This window comes from Phyllostomus discolor, chromosome 5, assembly GCF_004126475.2.
Source record: "Phyllostomus discolor isolate MPI-MPIP mPhyDis1 chromosome 5, mPhyDis1.pri.v3, whole genome shotgun sequence".
Lineage (NCBI taxonomy): Eukaryota > Metazoa > Chordata > Mammalia > Chiroptera > Phyllostomidae > Phyllostomus > Phyllostomus discolor.
This window is the reverse complement of record NC_040907.2, coordinates 76,204,816-76,232,705: the sequence shown is the minus strand read 5'-3', so window position 1 is coordinate 76,232,705 and position 27,890 is coordinate 76,204,816. Positions and strand designations below refer to the sequence as shown.

Sequence of the window (27,890 nt, the reverse complement as noted above, 5' to 3'; positions counted from 1 at the left end):
AATGATACTTTTGCTGTTTAGAGTAATCTAGGCTGTGTAGGTCCTTGCTTTTCATCACTTTGAATACTTTGTGCCAGTCCCTTCTTGTCTGCAAAATTTCTTTTGAGAAATCAGTTGATTGTCTTGTGGGAACTCCTTTGTAGGTAACTCTCAGCTTTTCTCTTGCTGCTTTTAAGATTCTCTCTTTATCTTTCACCTGTGGCATTTTAATTCTGATGCGTCTTGGTGTGGTCCTTCTTGGGTCTAACTTGTTTGGGACTCCCTGTGCTTCCTGGACTCGTATGTCTATTTCCTTTGCCAAATTAGGGAAGTTTTCTTTCATTATTTTTTCTAATAAGTTTTCAAATTCTTGCTCTTCCTTTTCTCCTTCTGGCATCCCTATGATTCAGATGCTGGCATGTTTGGAGATGTCCCAGAGTCATCTTATATCATTCTCATTTTTTTAAAAAAATTCTTGTTTCTTCTTTCTGTTCTGGTTCAATGTTTATTTCTTTCTTATGTTCTGTATCATTGATTTGAGTCCCAGCTTCTTTCCCTTCACTGTTGGTTCCCTGTAGATTTTTATTTCTTTCTTTTTGTGTAACATTCATTGCTTCCCTTATGTTTTTGCCATAGTCAGTGAGTTCTTTGAGCACCTTGTTCACCAGTGTTTTGAACTTTGCATCTGATGGGTTGGTTATCTCCATTTCATTTTGTTCTTTTTCTGGGGTTTTGTTCTGTTCTTTCATTTGGGCCACATTGCTTTGTGTCCTCAATTTGGCAGTCTCCCGTGTTTGTTTCTGTGTATTAGGTAGAGCTGCTTTGACTCCCTGTCTTGGTAGTGTGGCCTGTTTTGGAAAAGGCACCTGTAAATTGTGTCAGGCAGGGCCTTAGGTAATCACTAGGGTGGGGCAACTCGCTACACCGCTTTGTGACTCTGTGTTGGGCTCAGAGGGGAGACAGTGCTGCTGCCTTGCTTCTGGAGGTTTTCCCAGCCCTTGCCCTGTTCCCATTCTCTTTACTCACTTCCCGTATGTGACTGGTGCCCTTTCAGCTATTGCCCTGGTGGTGAATCCTAGAGTGGCTTGATTTGCGTATGTTCTAAATCTGTTCAGGCCCTTCAAGCGAAGTCTCCTGAAAGTCCAGGAGTTTATTCCACATCCCCAGCCCCCTACTCCCCAGTGGTATTTATAGCCAGAAGTTCTGAAGATTTAACTTCCCAGCACTGGAACTCTGGGCTGTGTTGCCTGGCCTGGAGCTGCTTGCTTCCAAGGTTGGAAGTCTGTTTCTTTTGCCAGCTTGGGGAAGTTCTCTTTCATTATGTTTTCAAATGAGTTTTCAGTTTCTTGCTCTTCCCCTTCTCCTTCCGGTACCCCTATGATTCAGATGTTGGAACATTTAAAGTCATCCTGGAGGTTCCTAAGCCTCTTCTCATTTTTTTGAGTTCTTGTTTCGTCATTCTGTTCCAATTGAATGTTTATTTCTTCCTTCTGCTCCAAAACGTTGATTTGAGTCCCAGTTTCCTTCCCTTCACTGTTGGTTCCTTGTATATTTTTCTTTATTTCGCTTTGCATAGCCTTCTCTTTTTCCTTCATTTTGTGACCATGCTCAACCATTCCTGTGAGCATCCTGATTACCATTGTTTTGAACTTTGCATCTGATAGGTTGGCTGTCTCTCTATTGCTTAGTTCTGTTTTTGGAGCTTTGATCTGTTCTTTTCATTTGGGCCATATTTCTTTGTCTCGGTGCAATTGTTATCTTGTAAGGGGTGGAGTTGTAGGTATTCACCAGGGCGGGGCAACCCACATGGATGCATTGTTGTGCTCTATGTGGGGGAGGGGTCAGAGAGGGAACAATGCTACTTGGTCTGCTCTTGGCCTGCTTTCTGTCACTTCCTCTGCTACCCATAAGCAAATTGGGCCCTTTTGATGCTAATTTCTGGGTGGGTGGGTTTGTGTATCTTGTAGGACCCTGTGGGTCTCTCCATTGTACTCTCCTGTGAGGCTGGATTTTCTCCTACCACCACAACCCATAGGTTTTGTGGCTTTATTTCCCCTCATTGGAACCCTGGGTTGCACTGTCTGTTTCGCTCTTCAGTTGTTCTTCTCGGTTATCTGCACACAAGTGTGGGGCCACTTGGTCTGCCACCCCTTCCTTGCCCATTTCGGTCCTCCAGCCACTGGCTTCTTGTGCTAGTCCTCCCCGCCCCAGCTGTCCATCTCCGCCCCTCCTGTCAGTCTGAATGAATGTTACTTCTTTAACTCCTTGGTTGTCAGACTTCCATACAGTTTGATTTTCTGGCAGTTCTGGTTATTTTTTGTTTTTAAATTTGCTGCTGCGCTTCTTTTGGTTGTGTGAGGAGGCAAACTATATCTACCTATGCCTCCATCTTGGCTGGAAGTTCTATTTATTTTTAGAGAGAGGAGAAGGGAAGGAGAAGGAAATGTTGATAGGTTTCCTCTTGCATGCCTCGACCAGGGACATGGCCTGCAACCTAGGCATGTACCCTCACCAGGAATCAAATCGGGTGACCTTTTGGTTTGTGGGACGCCAGCCAATCCACTGAGCCATACCAGTCAGGACACTTATTTATTTTGATATATGTGTGAAACAGTGTCGTTCAATAATAAACTGGAATTTTATTTTGCTGAATTGTTCTTAAAAAAGAAGGATACAACTTATTTTTTTAACAACTCTTTTTTGTGTGTGGTAAATTCTCAGTAATAAACATTGGTTTTTAAAGATTTTTTTAGATATTATTTATTTATTTTTAGAGAGAGAGGAAGGGAGGGAGAAAGAGAGGGAAAGAAACATCACTGTGTGGTTGTCTCTTGTATGCCCTTAACTGGGGACCTGGCCTGCAACCCAGGCATGTGCTCTGGCTGGGAATTGAACCAGCGACCCTTTGGTTTATAAGCTGGCATCCAATCCACTGAGCCACACCAGCCAGGGAAAGCCTATTTGTTTCATCTTATCAAAATGTAGTTTCAAATAGCTGCCAGTAGCATATATCTTACTCACCCAGTTTTCAGTTGTCCATATATATAGATTATTGGTGACCATTAAAACAAAATGACTCTTCCTTTTTTTTTGGTTCCTTGATAGTTTTCTAAGCTGCTTTTATGGCAGCCATAGGATAGGAGACCATTGCAGTGGTCCAGGTGGCACATGATGACTTCTAACTTCTATAAGGGTTGTGGCAGTGGAGATAAAGAGTGGATGCATTCACATTATTTTGGAAGTAAAATCTTTTGGGAGGTGTTGGATTTGTTTTGGGTGTTGGTGAGGTGAAAGGAATGATTAAAGATGATTCCATGTTTCTGGTTGAAACATTTTGGTTAATGTGCCATTTATGGAGATGGTGAAGATGGAAGAGATGAGATTCAGTCATTTGCCTGTTGGTCTAATTCAATTTTCTGACTTTCTCTGTCTACTATATTGCACAGAGCTACACTCCACATTCTTACTTACCCTTTGGCTTTTGTGGGTAGAGCTGGACAAATGGAGACACTGATGGAAGAAAGACTGACAGACAGGAGTGGAGATGAGGCACGGTATTTTCTTTCCTGTAGTTCAAGTCTCAGGAAATGGCAGTTTCATACCTGTGGCTTCAGTTCCTATGAGACAGTTAGCTCTTCTGCAGTCCTAGCTCCTGACGTTGGGCAGCACCAGTTGTTTCTCCAGCCCCTGCCAAACGAGCGTAGCTTTATGCTCATAATTCCGCCTCTCCCAGTGGGTCTCTCTAGCCCTTAGACTGGCCATGGTTTCCTGCTGTTACTCATCTCAGGGTTGCTTCATTCTCCTTTCAGTGTCTTGGCTTTTTCATCCCTACATAACCATATTTTTGTATTAATTTTTCTTTACTTTAATGCCTAGAATGGTTGCTGCATCCTAATTAGCACATTATGAATACAAGGTGAACATTTGAGAGTTCAGTTTTGGAAATGCCTTATGTCAATATTAATGTTTCTTTGTTGCATTCCATTGGAGAAGTTATTAGGTGAGTTGAATAGTGAGCTCAGATTGACGTCTGAACTGAAAGTATAAATTTGGGTATCATCTCTCAGTGTAACGGTAGTTTTCAGAACCATGAGAGGAATGGTCGGAATCAACTTGTGAATAGGAGGAAACCTAAATCTAGGTCCTAAGGAACTCTAATTCATGGAGGGCAGAGGGGATGGATAAAGTAGAGAGGCTAGGGAGGAAGAGGAAAATAGGAGAGTGATTCTGTTGACACCAAAAAGAAAGGAGTGTTTGGCTGTCTCTGGCTTTTGGTGTCAGTTCCCACAATGAAAGTAGTTTCGTGGAAATAGTGAGTGGTTGAAGATCTTCACCAAAATGAAGTGGTGGAAGAGTGAATGGGAGGTGACTGAATATGTAGAGCTGGTACAGAGACAGTTTGTTCGAGATCTTTGTGGAAGGAAGTCAAGAATTGGGGAGATAGTAGGAAGATTAAGACAAGCTACATTTTTTACAATTGCCTTTTTACTTTGAAAATATACAACTTTTAAATAAGTTCAAAAATAAAAATAAGTTGCACAAGGGGAAGTCTTTGTCTCCCATCAATTCTGTTCTTATTCCTCTTCCCAGTTCCAGCCATTGTTCTTTGTTTATGGTATACATCCAGTGTTTCTCATAAAAATACAAGCAAATGTGTAAATGGATTCTGGAGTTTCATTGGTAGCATAGTATATGTGTTTTTTAGTGTCTTTTTTCTCTGAAAAATATGTCTGGAGATCTTTCTCAGATTTTGGACTTAGAGGTTACTCATTTTTTTTTTTAGCAGCTTTATAGGAGTCTCAATTCTGAATATACTAAAATGTCTTTAACCGTTCACCTTTTATTCTTACAAATAATGTTGCAGTGAATGACCTTGCACATGTGCAAGTATGTTTATAGTATGCTACATGTTTGGAACTTCTCGGTCAGAGGAAATACACTTGCCTTTTTGTTAGATGTCAAATTGCCTTAAGAGGTTGTTTTCTAGTTTACATTCCAACTAGCAATGCAGGGGAGTGCCTGCTGCCCCATAGATACATCAGTGTGATGTGTTTCAAACTAATAGTTTTTTGACAGTAAAGAAAGTGAAAAATGGTAGTTCTTTTTTCCTTAGTGCAGTTTTAATTTTTGTTTATTAAGAATGGGGTTGAGCCCTGGCTGGGTGGTTCAGTTGGTTGAATGGTCATCACATACACCAAAAGGTTGCAAGTTTGATTCCCGGTCGGTGGATAAACATAGGTTGCGAGTATGATCTTAGGTCGGGGCACGTATATAAGGCAACTGATTGATGCCTCTCTCTCTCTCTCTCTCTCTCCCTGTCTGTGTGTGTGTGTGCGTCCCTTCACCCTGTCTTCTCTCTCTGAAATCAATTAAAAAATATTCTCGGGTGAGGATTAACAAAAAAAAAATCGTCAAGGAGAGGATTAAAAAAAGTGGGTCGAGTATCTTTTTTGTATGTTCAAGAGCCATATGTTTCTTTCTTTTCTTTTTTTTTTGGTGAACTCTCAGTTCATGTTCTTTGCCCATTTTTTGGGGGGGAGCGTTCGATTTTCATCTTCTCAATTTTGGAGTTTTATCATGCTGAGGTCCTCAAAGCACAGTGTGTCAGGAACATTACATGCAAATTGGCCTGCTGAGCAGTGGCTTAGGGCAGAGGCATGGTGATCAGATCATGAAGTGCCCTATAAAGGTCATTTGGTGTGTATATTGCCTCTTACTTTATGAACTATTTAAAATGCAGAAGTAGATATTCTATTATGGATTCTTTAGATATAGTAACTTCTGAGCTGATTATGTATCAGGATCAATAGAGCAATTTAATATGGAAAGAGGATGGGGAGTACTAGCAATTTTCTATTCTACATAGTAAGTAAAAAGTCTCTTGCACTCTGATACTGGTTTTTATCAGGCCTACTTAGCTATGGAATTGATTTTTAGTAGTTATTGATACAGTTGTCCCAGCTTCTATTTATCATTAAAAAAAAGCCACTTTTTCCCTTTATACAATGAACAGAGCTCAAGCTGACCTGTGGTTTCCTCATTTTATTTTTTGCAAAGCACTCATCAGGACTACAGATTTCTCAGCTGTCTGAAAGTAGAGCGTTCCTATATAACCTTTCCTAAGCCGAAATGGCAGAATTTGAAGAAGCAATTACCATTGATTTATATGGAAAAGTTTTTTAGTTTTCCAAGATCCAAAAAATAACCTACCAAATCATACCAAGTAACAGGGAAACCCAAAACAGTACCAACATACAGTAAAAGTAGAGCTGCTGTCAGTGTTCAGGGAGCACTTAGCCTCCAGTGGCTTGCTGCATCGCAAGTGCTGTGTACTGTGTTCACTGTTTGCCTTCTTTTGTAAAAGTGAAAATTCACTTTGGATTTCTTTTGGTTAGTGCAAACAGGTCTTGATGTGGGTCTTCCATAAAAGTAAAGTGGTATAACTAGAACTTTCGACAAGCAGGAGATACCTGTATTTTTAAAGAATAAATTATGTGAGTAGTCTGCAAGAGTAAGTGCCTCCCCCAGGAGCTTCTGTGTTCTATGTCATTCAGAAATATACCAAATAAATAATCACCAGCACGAAACGGTGGAGGGTCAGCTCTTTGTTTGAACACTTCAGACTGGGAACCACAGATGCTCTTTGTCCGTCTCTCATTTTCCCTTTCCCTCCACTCCCCTCCCGTGCCCTCCCCTCTCCTGCTCCTTTGTTTCTGTCGCTGCCTCCTTCTCTTCATCCTCCCAGTCTTCCAACCCTAGCTGACTTAAGAGAGAGTGATTTCTTGTGGATAGGTTTGTTTTTGTAAAAAGATTCTGAAAACATGGTTACTTTATGTTGTGCTTTGTATAGGTCTCATAGAGAACAATAAGTGAAATGTAGAAGAGAAAATGCATTGATGAGAATTTTTGTTTTAATTTTGCCTTTAATTGATTTTCAGAAATTTTTTTCAAAAGGTGCTTTTAAGTTCTTTTATTAAGGCTTACTCCATTCCGTGAGTTTTTAGTAGTCATTCAATGATTTGTGTTACTATAAATACACACACTGGGTATGAATAAGTGTAATGGACATTTGTTCTGTGGTAAAGACCTCCCTTTCCTACCAAATGGTATTGGTAGGAAACAAACACTTTTTCCTCTTTGTTGAATTCTCAGTAAATGTGTTTTTTAAACATTTTGGCATCCTTAATTGCTTTACCTAAATCTGTGGATAGACTTCTCTTAGTGTTTTATCCTGCTTCTTGAGTTGACTTTCAAATGGAACAGTTGTGTAAGATAAATGTTTTATTCTGGATAGTGTTGTTAGGAACTCTGCTCATCTCTTCTATCAAGCCATGATTATGCAGAAGCCTGCAGGGTGAAGGGAAGATTGGTTGCTGTGAGAGTCAGCCTGTGCTTTGGAGTAAGGATCCAGCACTCATTGTTAATTTTCCCTTCACTTGCATGTCTGTCACTGATTACAGAAGGCCAAGAGCTGACATGTTCAAGGTCTTGGAAATTTTGGAAATAGCCAGCTAAACAGCTCCTTTTCAAGCCTGATCATTAGTCTTTTTAGAAGTATCATGAAGCAACCTCAAGGCCATGTAACACTTCTATGTTTTGTTTGTAGATATTGTCTGCATTGTTATTTTGATCAAGAGGTCAAGAGCCACCATAGAGGCTTTCCAGTTTACTTAAATTGACAGTCCCTGGAGTCAGTTTGTCTGGATTTCCAATCCTCTCCCACTTTCATATTGTGTGGTTTTAGGCAGGTTACTTTTCCTCCCTAAGCCATAGATCCCCCCCCCCCCCCGCCCCCATAGAGTTTGAATAAAAATGAACCCACTGCAAATTTGGAGAATGAAATGGAAAAAAAAGGGTGTGACATGCTTGCATGATTTGTTGCTGGACACCTAATGCGTACTCAGTAATGTTAGCTATTGCTATTATTGCTAATCAGATTTTTATTACTCAGCATTTAAAAGTAATTTATTTTGTGACTATAAAGAAACAGTTTAGAAAGTAAATGTGTTTCAATGAAAACAAATAATAGTTTGTTTTCCTGTCCTCACACTCAGAGTGGGTGGCATATCAGTGACCATCATTTTCTTGGTTCAGTGAGTACAAAAGCTTTTAGCAGTGGGGAGAAAAGTCCCTCAGTGAACGTATATCAGGTCGCTGTTTTCGTGATGGGTCACAGCAGGAAAACAGTTCATGTTCTCACCTTAAAATGAAAGAGCTCCATTGACTCTTAAGCTTCATGGAAAAGGGAACTTTACAAAAAATTAAAAAAGCTTGATAAATTTTCTTAAGTGAAAAAAGCAATACTTGCTTTTAATAATTAAAACAATGCAGATGAATATGAACTAAATATTAATGTATCCCTTCTCAGGATTAAGTTTTATAAAATTATAAAAGTAACATCCATGTACTTTAAAAAAGAGGAGAAAAGACATAAAATGTGTGCATGAACACTACGTAGGACAGCTGAACCTTCATCTCACTTCCCAGAACAAACACCTCAAACAATTTCCTGTGTATGTATGCTTCTAGAAATTTTCTTTGTTTACAACAGAATTTCTGTTTTTCTCTTTTCCTTTTTAAAACACAAATGACATACAAGACCTGCTCTTATGTACCTTGCTTTGTTTCACCTGATTATTATGAATTAATATTTACCAGTTTATCTTGCCTTTGTTAAACAGCTAAATGGTATTTTAGCTGCAGGCTCATAATTTATTTAGTTAGTCTCCTTATAATGGACTTGGCTTTCTAGGTCTTTTGCTTTGTAAGTAATCTTCAATGATAATTTAAAAACGTATGTGTATAAGTATATATTTATATATATATGTATATATGTTTGCATATATATAAATGTATATATATAAATATGCCTGGATGTGGTACAAGTATCCCACAAGCATGTGTAGGTGAAATTCTGATGTGTATTTACATTTCTGATAGCTACCGCTCCATTGCATTCCAAAACGTTTCTTCATTGTTGACTGCCAGCAGCAGAGGAAGAGGTGTCCAGTTTCCTCATTCCTTTGCTAGCATTAGGTAGTATCATATTTTTGATCGTTTTCCAATTTGATATGAGAAGATAGTATCCTATTTTATCTTTTGTTTAAAAAGTTCAGTAAGATCAGTATGTATCAGGATAAATTCCTAATAGATCAAAGATCTAAATGTTAAAACATGTGTGTATTAGAAGAAAACACAGGTAAATTTCTTAGTATCTGAGAGTACAGTATACTTTCTAATTAAGACTCAAAATCCAGGGCCAAGATGGAGGTGTAGGTAGACACACTGTGCCTCCTCGCACAACCAAAATAAGGACAACAACAATTTGGAAACAAAAAACAACCACTACTAACAGAAAATTGAACTGTATGGAAGTCCAACAACCAAGGAGTTAAAGAAGAAATATTCATCTGGACCAGTAGGAGAGGTGGCCGGGTGGAAAGGGGTCGCGGCAAAGCAGCGGCTGGCGGATCCAGTGAAGTGGTGGATTGTGGCATGCAAGGTGGCTGGCTGACTGGGCAGTCCCACATTTGAGTGCAAATAAACCAGGCGAAACTGAGGAGCAAGACAGACCATGCAGCCCAGGGTACCAGCCTTGGGAAATAAAGCCTCAAAACACCGATAGAAAACACCTGTGGGGGTTGAGGCACAGGGAGAGACTCCCAGCCTCACAGGGGACTTCGTTGGAGAGACCCACAGGGTCCTAGAACATACACTAGCCCACCCGCCCGGGAACCAGGACCAGAAGGGCCCAGTTTGCTCGTAGGAAGCTGGGGAAGTGACTGAAATCCGTCAGAGAGTGGAGCAAGCGGCATCGTTCCCTCTTGGACCCCTCCCCCAAATGCAGCGTCACAACCCAGCGACTGGGTTGCCCTGCCCTGGTGAACACCTAAGGCTCTGCCCCTCACTACATAACAGGCATGTCAAGAAAAAAAAATGGCCCAAATGAAAGAACAGATCAAAGCTCTAGAACAAATACAACTAAGCAATGAAGACATGGCCAACCTATCAGATGCACAGTTCAAAGCACTGGTAATCGGGATGTTCACACAATTGGTTGATTTTGGTTGCAAATTAGATGAAAAAATGAAGGCTACACTAAGTGAAATGAAGAAAAATGCACAGGGAACCAATAGTGATGGGAAGGAAACTGGGACTCACATCAATGGAGTGGACCAGAAGGAAGAAAGAAACAACCAATCAGAAAAGAAGGAAGAAACAAGAATTCAAAAAAATGGGGAGAGGCTTAGGAACCTCCAGGACATCTGTAAATGTTCCAACATCCAAATTATAAGGGTACCAGAAGGAGAAGAGGAAGAGCAACAAGTGGAAAACTTATTTGAACACATAATAAAGGAGAACTTCCCCAATCTGGCAAAGGAAGTAGACCTCCAGGAAGTGCAGGAAGCTCAGAGAGTCCCAAAGAAGTTGGACCCAAGCAGGAACACACCAAGGCACATTATAATAACATTACCCAAGATGAAAGATAAGGAGAGAGTCTTAAAAGCAGCAAGAGATAAGGAGGCAGTTACCTACAAAGGAGTTCCCATCAGCCTGTCAGCTGATTTCTCAAAAGAAACCTTGCAGGCAAGAAGGGGCTGGAAAGAAGTGTTCCAAGTCATGAAAGGCAAGGACCTACATCCAAGATTACTCTATCCAGCAAAGCTTTCATTTGGAATGGAAGGGCAGATAAAGTGCTTCTCAGATAAGATCGAGTTAAAGGAGTTCATCATCACCAAGCCCTTATTTTATGAAATGTTAAAGGAACTTATCTAAGAAAAAGAAGATAAAAAAACATGTACAGTAAAATGACAGCAAACTCACAATTATTAACCACCACACCTAAAGCAAAACCAAAAGAAACTAAGCAAACAACTAGAACAGGAACAGAACCACGGAAATGGAGATCACATGGAGGGTTAGCAGCAGGGGGGTGGGAGGAGGAGAGAGGGGGAAAAGGTACAGAGAATAAGTAGCATAGATGGTAAGTAGAAAATAGACAGGGGGAGGGCAAGAATAGTATGGGAAATGTAGAAGCTAAAGAACTTATGACACATGGACATGAACTAAAGGGGGGAATGTGGGTGGGAGTGGGTGTGTAGGGTGGAGGGGAATGAAGGGGGGAAATGGGATAACTGTAATAGCATAATCAATAAAGTATATTAACAAAAAGACTCAAAATGCAGAAGCAATAAGAGAAGAGGTGGATAAATTTGATATCCTAGAAATAAAGTATAAGGCAACTATAAAAAAGTAAAATGACAAACTAGGAGAAATATTGTAACTAATATTATAGACAAATAATATTCTCTCTGTATATGTACTGTTTTTCTGTGTTATTAAAATTTGAAATGAAAATGACTAACCTGATAGAAAAGTGGGCAAAAGATATGAACAGAGTGAAAACTGAAAAAAAAAAAACTCCCAAAACAAAACACCCACTTGCAAATGGTCTTTAAACATATGAGAAGATGCTCAACTCATAATAGGAAAAATGCATGTTAAAACCTCATCTGGCCTTCTGTTTCTCACCTGATTAGCAAACGCACATGGGTTTGATAGCACATTCTGTGGGTGATGCCTGAATAAACAGGCAACATCTTGCATTGCTCATAGGGGTGCAAAGTGAGACACCCCTTAGGGAGGAGAATTTGGCAGTATATAATGCAGTTACTTATGACTTTATTTTTTGACCCGGCAATCCTAAATTTTTGGATTTGATTCCAAAGATAATCTGGGATGAATACAGACTGATATGCACACGGCTATTCATTGCAGCACTATGGTGTGATAATGAAAGGCTAAATCATCAGATCTTGAGGTCTAGATTCCATCTGACTAGCCTGAAGTTTGTAGCCTTCCAAACCATTTCTGATATCCCAGGTCAGGCATTGGCAATATTTGGCTAATGTGTAGATGATTTTCAGTTTCATATGGGGAGTTAACAGTAGTGCTGTAGGCCGAAACTCAAAGTAGGTAAAAAAAGTTTTTTGGGGTCCTCTCCAGTTCTTTTTCCAAACATGGTGCCTTCTTACTGTCTTCCTTCTTCAGACCATTCTTGTCCATCTACCTAGTCCTTCTTTTCCTAAGGGCTCTTTTGTAAAACTGCTTCTTCCTGTTAGGTACTGGAGGACCTGGCATGAATGCTCTGATTAAGGTAAGACCTTTTCTTCCCTGATACTTAATTAGCTCAATAACCTATTCATTTACTAGTGGTAGTATATTTGAACATTTTATTTTGGGTGATGAAGTTCTGGAAAGACAGGTTCTTTGGTATTTCTTGTTTGTTCTAGATGGTGCCACTCTAATACAGATATGCTAAACTCACATTTCTTTTGTTTCAGTTGCATTTTATCCCATCCTGTCTCCTGTGTTAATGTTTGAAGTTGGCATATAGCTTAAAATTAGCAAAGACATGAATGTAATGTTCCACTCCTCTTGAAGAGCTGTTACAAAGTTGATAGTGCTTTTTTAGAGTTGATGGCATCTTAGAACCCAGGAAATGTGTTCTTTAGGGGACCAAAAATGTGGAATCAGCATTCTTTATTGGCTCATAGCCATACACAATACTTTTTCTCAGTCCCCTTGTGTAGTGAGTTTGTTTTCTGAGTTACTTAGTGAAAAGGAAGGCCTTTGTTGGGTGACTGTGGGTTGACACAGAACAAGCAAATACAATTGAAAAAGGAAAATGAAAAAGTTTGGATAATCATTTTATTCTTTTGTTAACAATGCTGATATACAGACATCTATTCTTCTTGAACTCTCAGCATTTAACATAATCGATTATTCCTACTTCAAATATTAATACTTTTTTCTCTGGATTTCAGTGACATTATATGCCCTAGTTTTTATCCTCCTATCTTATTGGTTGCTGTTTTTTCGATGTCATTTTCTCATCTCAACTTGTCTACCAGACCTCTGAATGACCCAGTGTTTTGTTTTGGATGTTTTCCTGTCCTTTCTCCACTTCCCCTCCACCCATCCTTAGGTGAACTTATCCAGTCCTATAGATTTAGATATCTTCTGGCAGGAGTGTCTAACCTTTTGTCTCTTTTGGGCCACACTGGAGGAAGAGTTGTCTTGGGCCTCATATTAAATTCACAAACACTAACGAAAACTGATGAGGAAAGAAAAGGTTTTAAGTAGATTTACAACTTTGTATTGGGCCGCATTCATAGCCATCCTGGTCTGCATGCAGCCTGCAGCCCATGGATAGGACACCCTTGCTAGAATTTTGATTCTCTTATTTCTGTCTCTAGTCGGAAAGACTCCTCCGAGCTTTGGTTTCATATATACAAGTGGCTGATCAGTATTTCTAACTGGATATTTATTTCATAGGGATCTCAAATATACCATCCCTCCCCAGCCTCCATTGATTTTCTCTTCACCAAATGTGTTTCTTTCCAAACCCTCCCTGTCTCAATGAATTATACCGCGACCAAGTGATGTGCAGGCCAAAATCCTTTCCCTGTGCTTGGGGATCCTGTCTGATTACCTCTGGTACTATTCAGATCTAATCTTCAGTGAGTATTCATGAGTCCAGCTCCAAAAATGCCTCTACCTAGTTCTCACTCTTGCCATTGCTATAATCCTGGTCCAGGTACCACCTGGTTTTCTTGCCTTTGCTTTTTTCCATGGCTTTTTCATTTGCCCCATCTATGGTCCTGTCTTCAGAGTGCTTCCAGAATGGTCTTTCTGAAGTAGAATTCCATTCATGTTTGAAACTCAATTAATTGCCATCATGTAATCTGGTTCCTGCCTGCCTTTCTGGCCTTTTTGTCCCCACTCTCCCTATGTCCAGTCACACTGGTGTTCTTTCTGGTCCCAGAGCATGGTAAGCTCACTCTCTTTGAAGGCCTTTGCTTTTGTAGGATCTTCTCTGAAAGCTCTCTCTTCTGATCTTTGCAGATTCCTTCCCATTATTTAAGCTCCAATTCAGAAATTTGAATTTCTGAGGGAGACTTATTTTGACCAGTAACCCGTGGGTTCTGCAAATTATTCTTTGTCCATTACGCTTTTTTTTATTGTCCTAGTATCATTGACTGGTACCCGAAAGGATTTAGGTTGTTTCCTTGTTTTTTTTCCCCCATCACACTTCGTCCTTAAGAGTGTAAACTCCTTAAGGGTAGAAACTCTTGTTACAGCCATATCCCAAAAATCTAAAATAGAGCCTGGTACATAGTAAGTTGTCATTGTGCTTTGGTTGTTGACTGACTATTTTATGCTTGTAAGTAGAACTGTCTTTCGACAATACTAAGTAAAGATACAGTAACACAAAACTAAGTTCAGAAATAATTTGACAAGAAACTGTGCTCATTGGAGGAAAGACTTATCTTTTGTGGTTGGTTACTAAAAAGCTAGGTAATTTGTGAGCATTTTGGTATATTCACCAGTTCCCTGTTGATTGCAACTGCTGGGTCACTAGCGTAGTGTTTGCTTTATTTTGACAGAATTCTAGACAGAGTAGAGTGATTTGCTGTTGTTTATTGCTAAGTTCCCTTGAGAGGGCTATTGTAGAAATACGGTAAAAGTTGTCTGATGGCTTTAGGGTGACTGAATGGAGAATGTGCCAGGATACCTACCTGACATCTGGCACAGGTAGCTCTGTCTCTAGATTTTTTTTTTTTTTTTTTAAATCCAGAGTCTCTGTATTTTTATCATTATAATACATCCATGACTTTTTGTTATATGTGTAACACATTGCTTGTAGTTTTTACTTCATCTTTTGTAATTCAACATTTGGTAGCTTAGTTGGTTAGAGTGTTGGCCCAATACACCAAGAATCCAGGTCTGACCCCTGGTTAGGGCACCTACAAGAACCAACCAATGAATGCCTAAATAAGTGGAACAAGAAATTGATGTTTCTTTCTCTCTTGCTCCCTTCTTCTCTCTAATCAATAAAAAATATTCAACATTTGTTTAGTAAATATTTAATGAGTACCCACTATGTACCAGGCACTATAATAAGTGCTGGGGGATATAGCTGTGAATAGATAAAGTCTCAATTCTAAATATTTGTTAATTAAATTGGTGACTTTCTTGAAGCTTATTTCAGAAGATTAGTATGACCTTCAGAACTTTAGGAGGTTGGTAAAAGTGCCAAATGCATGTAGATTCACACATTGTCCCTCTATAATCTTTCTTCTTGTACCTCCCTGTGTATTGTGTAGTGCTCTATGGTTATTTGAATGTCTGTTTTGTGCCCATTACTGTGTTAGGACCTGGACATTCAGAGAGCACCAGGTGAAAATGTTGTCTTCAGTATTTTTTGAATAGTAATAAGTATAGGCTGGAAAAATGAATCATTTTAATACAGAATTATAAAGTGCCAGAATAATCTATGCACTATGGAAGTGCAGCGAAGAGGCATCTAACAAACCTCAAGCTGAGACTGAAGGATGAGTAGGAGTTAGCTGGGTGGATAGGCAGATGAAGAACTATATGAGTTGCCACTCTGAAGAAAATAAAGGTATTGTATGCAGATGGCAGAGCACACGGTTTAGGAATTCCGGGTAGTTTGGTATGGCTGGAGGGATAGATGAATTTAGAGAGAGGTGAATGTTGAAGTTGAGGAGGTGCTAGATCTGGATAGGCCTTGAATATCATCAATGTGCAATCAGTGGAATATTGCAAGAATACTAAGATCAGATTGAAATGCTGTCTTTCAGATAGCATTGTGGGGAATAGTTTGTAGGGAACTGGAGGAGGTTGGTGAATACTCATCCTTTCGGAGTTTGAGTAGGGAAGTGACATAACCGAATTTATGTTTTATAAAATGCCGCCCTGGCTGTTGGGTGGGACGTACACCGTGGTGTGGGATTAGGAATAGGAGGAGGGAGATGAGTTAGGATGGATCATGGTACTCAGCTGGCATATAGTAATGAAGAACTTCTCTTGTCTTTTTAGCATTTCAAGAATTTTGGGATCCTGCCTCTTTGTAAAAACGTTTTACTGTTTTTATAATAAAATGCTGGGGGAAAATTTTTTTGCCAAATTGCTAGAAGCTTTGGTGTGCTCACCCTTCCTCTCATGTAACGCTGTCACTTGAAGCTCCCTTCTCACATCGGTTGTACGAACAGACATCTGTGTGTCCTCTTAGTTCTTCACATCTTTCAGCCTTAGCTTCTGTTCTTCTAGAAATACCATTGAAGGTGCTGCAGTTTTCAATTTTGGTTTTCCTTTTGTTGTGCTAATCCTATTTTAAAGTGGAAGTCCTTTTAGGCAGCAAGGTAGTTGGACTGGCATCAGGCATTTATAAATTCATTTCACCAAACACAATGGATTTGGATGCTGTGTTGCACTGCTAGTGCATTTATTATAGAATATAACAATATCTAATCAAATTGTTGGGAGGAATAAAAGCCTCAGTTTGAGGTGAATCTTTAATTTTTTTCAAGGAAGACAAATTATATTTTTAATAACTCTCAAGGTGGAGAGTATTCAGTGTATGATAATACATGTGCTTGAAAAATATTAACATGTAGCCCAAAAAGGGCCATTTCATATTCAGAGATAAGATTAGGACAGTTACACTTTAGTTTTTGGAAGTTATTGAATACTCTTAAATATTGAAAATATAGGAAGCAAATGATCATCCTCTTTATATTTTAAATGAAAATAGCACAGGCTATACATTTTAATATTTATTTCTCATGAATATTCCCATGTTATAGCAGTTAGCCATTGTATTGTAATTGCCTGTTTACTTGACTCTGTTCTCTGCCTCTCTCTGCTCGAGAGACCCCAGCGGTCCCAGTGCCGTCTGAGAAAGCCCTTGGATACTTCTGATGGCTAAATGTCATACTTTTCTTTCTCATATTCATTTTTTTAATAGAAAATGCATCAGACGCCGATTTGTGGCTCCTGAATAGTTGTACTGTAAAAAACCCGGCTGAAGATCACTTTAGAAACTCCATTAAGTAAGTAGAAGTTGATTTTTTCTTAATTTTTTATAAGCAGGTAATAGTTATTTTGAGGAAATTAGTCTTTAAAACATTGCTAATATATTATATTGCTAATATAAATATTCAGTGTGTATCAAAAAAAGCATGACTTGGACTTTTAATATTCTGTTGTTTTGCATTTATCTGATAAAGAAGGAAACTTTAATGTAGACGTTTCTAATAGGTGATTTGAGTATTTGTGAAGTTAGCCAATAGGTGATCGGAATATTTGTTAAGTATCAACAATGTACTCTCCTCAGGGAATCCATTCAGTACTTTTTGAAAATACCCAAAGCAGTCCTCACCTCTTTTCTCTTCCCTGCCCATTGGCACTGTTCTAGGTGCTAGGACTGCCTGGCTATCAAGGGAAATACAGTTTGTTGGGGGAGATGGGCATATAAGTCCTCAATTCTTGCTTTGTTCCATCAAATTGAAGTAAAAGAAGTATCTTTTCTTCATATGTGCTCTGAACCTTAACCCACCCACCTTCTTAGAAATCTCATTTTATAAATTATTTCCTCATTCTCCTATGTTTTTAACCTCTGCAGTTCCAATGGAGCCTTGTCATTGGTATTAAACATGCTCAGGTGTAATCACGCCCATGTATCCCTTTGAGCTGTTGTCCTGCTTTTCCTCTTGCTTTCCCTGCTTGACTTAAGATTCTTCGCCTCCTGCCTTCACTCTCAAACTCATTACCCTCTCCCCCAAATTGGTTTTATTATTAAATACCCATACATGATTTATGAAACCTGTAATTTAAAAAATAATAATAAAATTAACACCAATATGTTTGCCACTCAACCTAAACAATATGTCAAAACCTTAGAAACCTTTATGTGTCCTTTTTTCAATTATGCCTCTGAAAGGTAATTTTTATCCTGACTTCTGTGAGTCATTCCATTACTTTTATTAGTAAATTTACCATATGTTAAATACGTCTCTGAATAATTACTTGTTTAGTTTTGCCCTGTTTTAGATTTTAATTTATTGGACTTAAACTGTGTTCTGATATTTGCTTCTTTTCTTAAGCATTCTGCTTTTAGATTTATCCGTGTTGATGGATGTAAAATTACTCTGGTTACTTGTTGCATGAGTTTGCTACAATTTATCCATTTTACTTTTAGTAGAGTTTTGAGTTTTTCCAGTGCTTTGTTTATATGCATATTTTGAATATTTTGCTACTATAATGTTTTGAACATGGCTCTTGGTGTACATGTGCAGTAGTTACTTTAGGATATGTAACTAGGAGTTGCATGCTTGGGTCATGGATATGTACATATTCAAAATTTAATAGATAATGCCAAACTGTTTTCCCAAATGCATGTATCAGTGTTCATTCCCATCAATGCCAATGAATGCAGGTAGTTGTTTTTCTCTTTTTTCTTTTTTATAAATCCTCACCTGAGAATATGGTCATTGATTTGAGAGAGAGAGAGAGAGAGAGAGAGAGAGAGAGACATCAATCAGTTGCCTCCTATACACATCCTGACTATGGATCACACACACAACCTAAATATGTGCCCTGACCAGGGATTGAACCTGCAAACTTTTGGTGTACAGGATGACACTCCAATCAACTGAGCCACCTGGCCAGGATGGTCGTTGTATTTTTCAATTCTTTCTGATACTTGGTATGGGCAGACTTCTAACTTGCCCGTCTAGTGATGGAGATGGTATCTCACTGTGGTTTTGATTTGCATTTCCGTGATTACTGATGATGTTGAGCATTTTTAATGTTTATTGGCCATTTGAATTTTTTTTTTGTGAAATGCCTTTTAAAATATTTTTACCTGTTGACTTATCTATTATTTATTTGTGTGGACACATTACATGTAGACTAGCTCCTAATCCTTACTAGCTGCTGTGTATTACCCACTCTGTCATATGTTGAGTATCCATAAATGCTTGTGTCTGTCTCTGGGTTTTATTTAGTTTTATTGCTCTATTTCTTTATACTTTTTTCTACATAGTCATAATTAGTATAGATTTATATGAAGTCTAGATATTTGAGAATGCTAATGCCATTTTGTCTTTTTTAAGAGTGTTTTGGGATTCCTTTGCCCTTCCACATAGACTTAGTATCATGTTTTAAGTTCAACAAGTGATTTTAATTATAATTACATTGAGAGGAAAATTGATATCTTTTTAAAAATATATTTTATTGGTTATGCTATTACAGTTGTCCCATTTCCCCCCTTCATTCCCCTCCATCCTGCACACCCACTCCCACCCACATTCTCCCCCTTTAGTTCATGTCCATGTGTCATAAGTTCTTTAGCTTCTACATTTCCCATACTATTCTTGCCCTCCCCCTGTCTATTTTCTACCTACCATCTATGCTACTTATTCTCTGTACCTTTTCCCCTTCTCTCCCCTCAGACTCCCCTGTTGATAACCCTCCATGTGATCTCCATTTCTTTGGTTCTGTTCCTGTTCTAGTTTGCTTAGTTTCCTTTTGTTTTAGGTGTGGTGGTTAATAATTGTGAGTTTGCTGTCATTTTACTGTACATGTTTTTTTATCTTCTTTTTCTTAGATAAGTTCCTTTAACATTTCATAAAATAAGGGCTTGGTGATGATGAACTCCTTTAACTCGATCTTATCTGAGAAGCACTTTATCTGCCCTTCCATTCCAAATGAAAGCTTTGCTGGATAGAGTAATCTTGGATGTAGGTCCTTGCCTTTCATGACTCGGAACACTTCTTTCCAAGCCCCTTCTTGCCTGCAAGGTTTCTTTTGAGAAATCAGCTGACAGGCTGATGGGAACTCCTTTGTAGGTAACTGCCTCCTTATCTCTTGCTGCTTTTAAGACTCTCTCTTTATCTTTCATCTTGGGTAATGTAATTATGATGTGCCTTGGTATGTTCCTGCTTGGGTCCAACTTCTTTGGGACTCTCTGAGCTTCCTGCACTTCCTGGAGGTCTACTTCCTTTGCCAGATTGGGGAAGTTCTCCTTTATTATGTGTTCAAATAAGTTTTCCACTTGTTGCTCTTCCTCTTCTCCTCTGGTACCCTTATAATTTGGATGTTGGAACATTTACAGATGTCCTGGAGGTTCCTAAGCCTCTCCCCATTTTTTTGAATTCTTGTTTCTTCCTTCTTTTCTGATTGTTTGTTTCTTTCTTCCTTCTGGTCCACTCCATTGATGTGAGTCCCAGTTTCCTTCCCATCACTATTGGTTCCCTGTGCATTTTTCTTCATTTCACTTAGTGTAGCCTTCATTTTTTTCATCTAATTTGCAACCAAAATCAACCAATTGTGTGAACATCCTGATCACCAGTGCTTTAAACTGTGCATCTGATAGGTTGGCTGTCTCTTGGTTGCTTAAAAGTATTGGCCCTGGAGCTTTGATTTGTTGTTCCATTTGAGCCATTTTTGGGGGTGGGGGGTCTGATTGCACCTGTTATGTATGAGAGGCGGAGCCTTAGGTGTTCACCAGGGTGGAACAGTCCAGTTGCTGGGTTGTGATACTGTGTTTTGGGGGAGGGGTAGGGGAGGGAACAGTGGCGGTTCCTTCACTCTCTTCTAGATTTCAGTCACTTCCCCTGCTTTTTACAAGCAAATACGGCCCTTTTGGTTCTGGTTCCCGGGCAGGTGGGCTTGTATATGTTCTAGGACCCTGTGGGTCTCTCCAATGAACTCTTGTGAAGCTGGGAGTCTCTCCCTGCACCTCAACCCCTGTGGGGGGTTTCAATCAGTGGTTAGAGGCATTATTTCCTGGTGCTGGGCCCCTGGGTTGCGAGGTCTGTCTCGCTGCCCGTTTTCACCTGGCTTATCTGTGCATGAATGTGTGACTGCAGACAGTAAGCTGCCTTGCTCACCTCACTGGGTCTGCTCTTTGTCTCCCCACGCCTGGGGTCTGCCACCGGGGTCTGCTAGCGGCTGCCTTCAAGCCTGGGATCTGCCAACTGCTGCCTGTGCCCTGCGTGCCTGGGTCTGCCAACCACTGCTTTTTCCTGCATTGACCCCTCTCTGCTGGCCACCAACTCCGCCTCTCTCACTGGTCTGGATGAATGGTTGTCGTACTTCCGTACAGTTCAGTTTTCTGTCTGTTCTGGTCATTTTTTGTTTCTAAATTTTTGTTGTCTTTAATTTTGGTTGTGTGAGGAGGCACAGTGTGTCCACTTATGCCTCCATCTTAGTTGGAAGTAATTGATGTCTTTTTCATTATGAGATTTTCAGTCTGTGAATAAGAGGTCATTTTTGACATTCTAAGGGTTATAATTTCTTTATGTAGCTCCTGTGCATCTTTTAGATATTTTATCCTAATAATGTAGATACCAAGTTGTTCCAGTATCATTTATTTTTTTTTTACTTTAAAAAATATTTTATTTATTTTTTAGGGAGAAGGGAAGGGAGAAAGAGAGGGAGAGAAACATCAATGTGTAGTTGCCTCTCATGTGCTCCTCTACTGGGGGCCTGGCCTGCAACCCAGGCATGTGTTGTTACTGGGAATCAAACCAGCGACCCTTTGGTTTGTAGGCTGGCACTCAGTCCATTGAGCCACACCAGCCAGGGCCCCAATATCATTTATTTTTAAAAAATCTATTTTTTCTCCTTTTATCTGTGCAGTACTTTTTTTCTTTATACTATTTTAAATGGCAAATTAAAAGAAAAACCTCATTTTCTAAATATGTTTACTCCCTCGGTCTCAGAGAATTATGTCATGCAGCAGTTTGGAGGGTGGTTGGGTATAAATAAGAGTGCAAATCAGGAGTCCACTTAGGAAACAGTTTCAGTAGTCCAGGTTCTGATAGCCTCATTTCGGGTGGCGGTGTTCAGAGTTGGAAGGAAAGAATTGACTTGAGAAAGAATTCCTTATACTTTCAGCATTGTTAAATGTGACTTTTAGCCCTCTTGCTAGAATGATACAGGGAATTCCAGAAAGGGAGTTCAATTTTGAGGGAAGACATGTTTTGGTTTTGATCTTCTTGTATGTGAAGTCACAGCTAAATACTTAATAAAGTAATAGGTAACATTTGGTCTATATTAATTATGTTCTTTGTAGCAGGCACTGTTCATAGTGCTTTATATCAATTGGATATTATCTATCTCAACTCTTACAGGCTATCACATTGTAGATTTCAATTTTATATTGATTTTATAGATGAAGTGCCTGTCTTTCATAGATGAAGTTCTCTAAGGCTGTTCAGTTAATAAATGGTAGGGGGGGATATTTTCTTTCTTCCTTTTTTTTTTTAATCCTTACCTGAGGACATGCTCATTGAGTTTAGAGAGAGTGGAAGGGAGGGAGAGAAAATTGATACAAGACAGAAACATCAATCAGTTGCCTCTGCTACTAACCCCAACTGGGGACTTAACCTGCAACCTAAGCATGTGCTCTAACCAGGAATCAAACCCTTGAGTGTTCGTTTTACAGGATGATAGTCCAACTAACTGAGCCACACTAGCCAGGGAGGTGGGATGTTAACTTAGAAAGTCTAACAAGGAGTCTGTATGTTTAGTCGTTTTATTACAGTGCTTTCCAGATAAAGATGTCAGGTAAACAATTGTAGAATTGAGGCAGTTATCACCTTAGTGATAAATATAGATTCTGTATTATTTGCATAGAAGTGATAGTTGAATGTGATAGCCTCCTCAACTCAGAAATGACAGAGGAGCAGGGCAGAGTTCTCTCCAGATCGATGGTGGGAGGCAGAGGAGGGTGGTAGTAATGTGGGATAAAACAGGGGAATTGGGGTCATATTAAGGAGCAGGAGAAGGAAGACTTAAACCAAGAGCAGAAAATTATATTTACCAGATGCTGCTCATATTCAAAGAATGTTTTTTATTTAATGAAAAGTCTCTCCTGTTCTCAGATTATCTATCTTTTCCCTATAGGAAAGGTCAGTAAGATGTAAAGATATTTACTGCTACTGATACCCCTAAGTGCAGAGCTCAGAGAATTTAGTTTCTGTAATCATCAGTTTTATAATCTAATTAATGGATGTGCTTCTTGGTGGCTTCTGAAAGTTTGAAACTCTAACTTGTGTTAATGAGTTTTGTTATAAATATAAACTGTGTTATGAACGGGTTCAGAGTAATGATATGGTGTTTTAATGACGGAGTGAGGTAGCTATATAAGAAAAGTTTGTCATTTTAACACTACAGAGCTAGTGGAGTCAAGCACAGGTTCCTTTAAATGTACTTTTCTGCTCATTCTAATGAAAATTTAAAAACAATATTATAGGTGATTAAGTAATTAAAAATATGGCTTTGAAGGCTTTTTGATAATTACAACTAGTTTTAACACCTAAGTTAACATTGGTTTGTTTCTAAAATAAATACAATGCTGTAAAAAGCACAATTGACATGAAAACATCAAATTTTCAAGTGAAATTTATACACTTAAAAACTTTCAGCGACAGATTACCTACTCTGCCAAGCATTTTGCTTTATTTGGATGTTTTCCCCCTCGTCATCATCTCCTGACAGAGAAAAATAAAGATGAATAGTTCATAAACTTGTTATACCTTGTTGTGCTACCCATTTATCTTCTCTCATTGTCTAGGTCTATTGTTTCCCCTCAGCTTCTCTGTGGTATGCAGTCCCCTCCTCCTGACCCCCCCACCCCATTATCATGAGGCAAGATATAAATTCAAGGAGAGTTTGATAGGGTGTTTCCTCTTCCCTTGTAATCCCTTATGCTCAAATGCAAAGATTTACAAGGAAGGGCTGGGTCTGTTTTTTCCTACCCTGGACCCCTATAAAAATGATTGCTTCACTTTGTCACTCATTCTTCTGTTTGCATCATTTTTGATTATTTGCTTTTGTTCCTCTTCTAATGTATTTAATAATTATTTGTCTTTAATTCCTTACTATCTTATTTTTTCTCTCTTGAGCCTCCAGGCAGTAGACCAGCTTGTTTTGACAGGAGTAAAGAAAGATGACTCTGAGGGACTTACTCTCTCATGTGATTAATACACTCTCATTGATTAAGGCTCACAAATTGTGAATTTCTGACAAGATAACCATGGACTGATTTTTGTGGGGAGGGAGGGACTATTTCTCCTTGTGGTAGCAGTGATCAAAATATTAGTTTTGCAACTTCACAGTATAAACAAAATTGGGAAGAGTATTTAACCTTGGTCAGTGAGAATATTGGCTTAAAATTATTGGAAATAATAATAACTAGTACCGAGAACAAAACACTATCTTTAAATAATTCTTTAGTCAGAATACCTGATATGAAAATGCATGTCTGTATTAATCTGTAGGCTGCCTATCTCTAGGCTTTCTACTAGTTGATCTAATCACTGAAGGTTTATAGTGTCTGTATAAATGACGTTCAGATTTATAAAAGGAGTTTTAAATAGCAAAAATGGAGTTAAAATATATTTTTTGCTGCCTTTTGACTTTGAAATCTTAAGTGCTATTACCTTTACTAATTTTGAAAAAATTGCTGAGCCCACGATTTGTGATGGCAGCCTACTGCATGCATCTCTTTTCCTCTTGAGCGTTTGCCAATTGTCCTGTCCTTGTTTCATTCATTATACCAATTTGATTTAGACATATGGCCTTTAACTTGAGGGGTTCTTGAGCAAACAAAAATGTTTTTGAAAGAGATCAAAAGTTTCAAAGAAAAATTTGCTGTTAATGAGAGTATCAAATAAGAAAACTCTTTAGTTAATGCTTTATAGAAATGTGGGATCTTTTCCATGCCACCTAAAGGAGGTCATTCAGAGGCTGCTGAAAATAAACACATCTTGTGTGTTCTATATAAATGACAGAAAGAATGGCCAGCTTGCTTTGATCATGGACTATCAACCTCTGTTTGACCTTGTGTATTATTAACCCAAATGGGCATTGCGATTTAGCCATACTGATAGTAGATAGACAAGAGTCTCTAGTTCTTTGAACCACCTTTGCCTGTAGAAATAAATGGTAATGTAGAAGGAATGATTTAGCTATCTCAGTGAAATTACAGGAAAGAACAATTAGAAATATAAGGAGAAATGGACAGAGGAGAAAGAAGATAGAAGATACCTGAGACAGAAGATACCTACTTTGTATAATATCTTCTGTCTATAGGAGAGCTCTTTATATAGAATTCAGTTGATCAAACAACTTATTGGATAGCCATTCTTATTATGAAAATATTTTTTTTTGCTTTATGTGCATTTAACTTTGAGTTCTTCATCATAAATTGAATTTGGGGGAGGTACCAGAATATTATTTCAACTTAAATTTGTAAAATGAATTACCTTCAAAAAACTTGACTTTATTAAGAATAGAGAAGTTCTTTCCCTTTCAGTTAGTACTTACCTAGTTTAAAAGAAAATAAAAACAAACTTGACAGGTTCTGTTTTTAACTAGATTTGTTAGTAATCAGGTTGTCTTTTTCTTTTTTTAATAAAAAAATCTGGCATTGGAAGATAACACACTGGAATTTAGTTTGGCCTTTTGCAAGAAACAGGTTTGGTAGCACAAGTTATTTTCTTAAGGCTATTTGTTAATACTGTACATTGTAGATTTTTCTTTAAAATTAGATATTTTAATTTTAGCTCTTCTAGTTGTATGACATAGCTTTCATTGAATAGATTTAATGTAAACTTTTATGTGATTGTTTAAAATGTCAGTAGCAGATACAGTGAATCATTGTGTGCTTTTCCAGTTACAATCTCATTGTTTCAGTTGTCCTTGCCCAACAAAAAGTTTCCCTCTGTTTGGAAGTTAGTTCAGAACATTGTACTATTTGATTTAATATGTATTATTGGTCAGGAATGATCTATTGCAATTTTTTTAGTAGTGGTGTGCCTAATGTGTTTATAATTCCACTGTCCATTTCTCCATCTACTTCCATTGTTTAGATACTGTCTATGTGCAGATTACTCCCAAATTTCTGTTTCTGACCCTAGACTGTCCTCCCAAGATCCAGACTTGCATATCCCACTGTTCCCTGCACTTTTCTGTTTAGACTACTCATTGACACTTCAAATCATCAGAACCCCTTCATTATCTACCTCACCGTTCTCCAGCTGGAGTTTTTCCATTCTTGTCTTGTTAGGTTGTGTGGTCACCACCAGATAGACTCGGAATGTACCTTGATTCTCTGTTTCTTTCCCCTTTTTTCTCCCTGTCCTCAAGGATTGATTCTACTTATAAAGTACCGTATTTCTCGGACTATAAGACGCACCCCCCCCCCCCCCATTTGGGAGGAAAAGGGGGGTGCGTCTTATAGTCCAAATGTAGCTTACCTGGCTTGCTTTGGGGCAGGGGTGGTGGCCTATGTTATTTATATTATTCAATATTTTACCACATTTTTGCTTCATTTTTTTCCCCTATTTTCTTCCTCTACAACCTTGGTGCATCTTATGGTCTGGTGCATCTTACAGTCCTAAAAATTCCATATCTCTTCCTTTTTCCTTTTGACCCCTTCCTTTGCTTTTCCTTTGCCCAATATGAATTAGTGTTTTATTGCATATTTGGTAATAGAGTGTTCCTCTCGGCACCTGCAGTGAATCACTGTGTTCTTTTGTTTCATTGCATTGCCACAATCTAGACCATATCTTTTGAATTTAATCCTTTTTCTCCATCTCTGTTGCTAATGTCTTAGTTATGGTCCTCATTATATATCTCTTGCTCTTAATATTATAGTAGATTTTTAGCTTTCCTCAGCTTCTTTTCTGTTGTAGTTCATGCTTTCCTCTCCTACATGTCCTGTAATGATTCCTTCTCAGCTACAGGATACAGATAAACATATTGGTGTAACAAGTATTTAAAAAAATTTATTCGTTGCCTACATTCCTGACCTTTTTTCTCACCACTCCTCCATAGAATTTTATATTTCCCTAAATTATGTGATTTTTCAGACACTTAATGTGTTTGCATATATTCTTCCTTTTGCCTGGAATACGCTCTCCCTTTCCCCCAAATGCACACACACGTACTCACATACCCCATGTAATCCTTCTTGGCAACCTGTTCATCTTTTGGAACTCATATCAAAGGTTATCTCCCTTCTAACTCCCACCCTAACCTCCAGGTTGTGCAGGGGTAATCACCCTCTGTATTGTGCTCTTCTTTATTCCATGGGAACATCTGTCCTTGCAGGTTACATTTTATTGTTTGTTTACATATTTGGCTCTTAGCTAGGTTGAGTCTTGAGGTCAGGTGACTGACCTCAGGAAAATCCTTTTTCATGGAGCCTTTGATCCTCTGACTCTATCATGTAATGATTTTCCTTTCCTTGGGGAATAGATACCATTAATAGAATAAGACTGCTTGTCAGTTATTCTAAGAATGGTACCCCAAGGGCTGTGAGAATCCCTTGTTAGTAGCAGGCTGTATATATATTTGCAAAGGAGAATGAACATTCCGATTTTCAAATACTGCATTTAAAAGACTCTGTTTAGAAACATGTTGTTTTGCTTTTTATGTTTTGCTTATGGACTAGGGAGAAATCTGCCCCTTGTTTTCCTAAATGAGGTTAGAAACATCTGTTTGTCACTATTAGTCTATGTTTTCTTTCCAGAGGGTAGTACTGAAAAGGGTAAGAACTCATCTCCTTTCTTGGAGTAATTGCTTGGTCTTGCTGGCAGAAGTTCAGCTGTGAATGGCCAGACCCTGTTTTCCTGCCAAACTAAGTGTGCTGGGCCAGCTTCAGGATCTTGGCCATTGGATTAACTAAAGCATCTCGTCTTGAGTCAGAGGGTAAGAAAGTTGTAGATAAAAACCTGGTAGTGTTTGGCCTTGAGTTTGACACATTTGTAATTACTCAACAGATGGTTGTACAATTAGGTTGAACTGGTTCTTCCTTTTTTAGGAAGAGAGTTTAGCATCATTCTGCTGCCAGTGCATCAGCGAGTCATTGTTAATGTATTATTTTATGTTAAGTATATTATAAACTATATTATTATCATAGCACTTGTCTTACATTTGAGTGTTAAATCCAGTTTTGATGAATGAGCAAAGAACATCAGATATAACACCAAAGTGGGGAAAAAAATCAACATGGCTATTGTGGGGGA

At 38.6% G+C, this 27,890-nt stretch overlaps 1 protein-coding gene across 3 annotated transcripts in view; it reads left to right on the top strand.

Annotated features, from left to right (window-relative positions):
* Window positions 1-27,890, top strand: part of CDKAL1 (CDK5 regulatory subunit associated protein 1 like 1) — a 649,842-nt gene that overhangs the window by 101,126 nt on the left and 520,826 nt on the right. For all 3 annotated transcript variants that reach the window (XM_036026451.1, XM_028511592.2, XM_036026452.1), the window contains exon 5: window positions 16,814-16,898. In XM_036026451.1, the coding sequence (XP_035882344.1) occupies window positions 16,814-16,898 (85 nt within the window). The remainder of the gene's footprint in view (window positions 1-16,813; window positions 16,899-27,890) is intronic.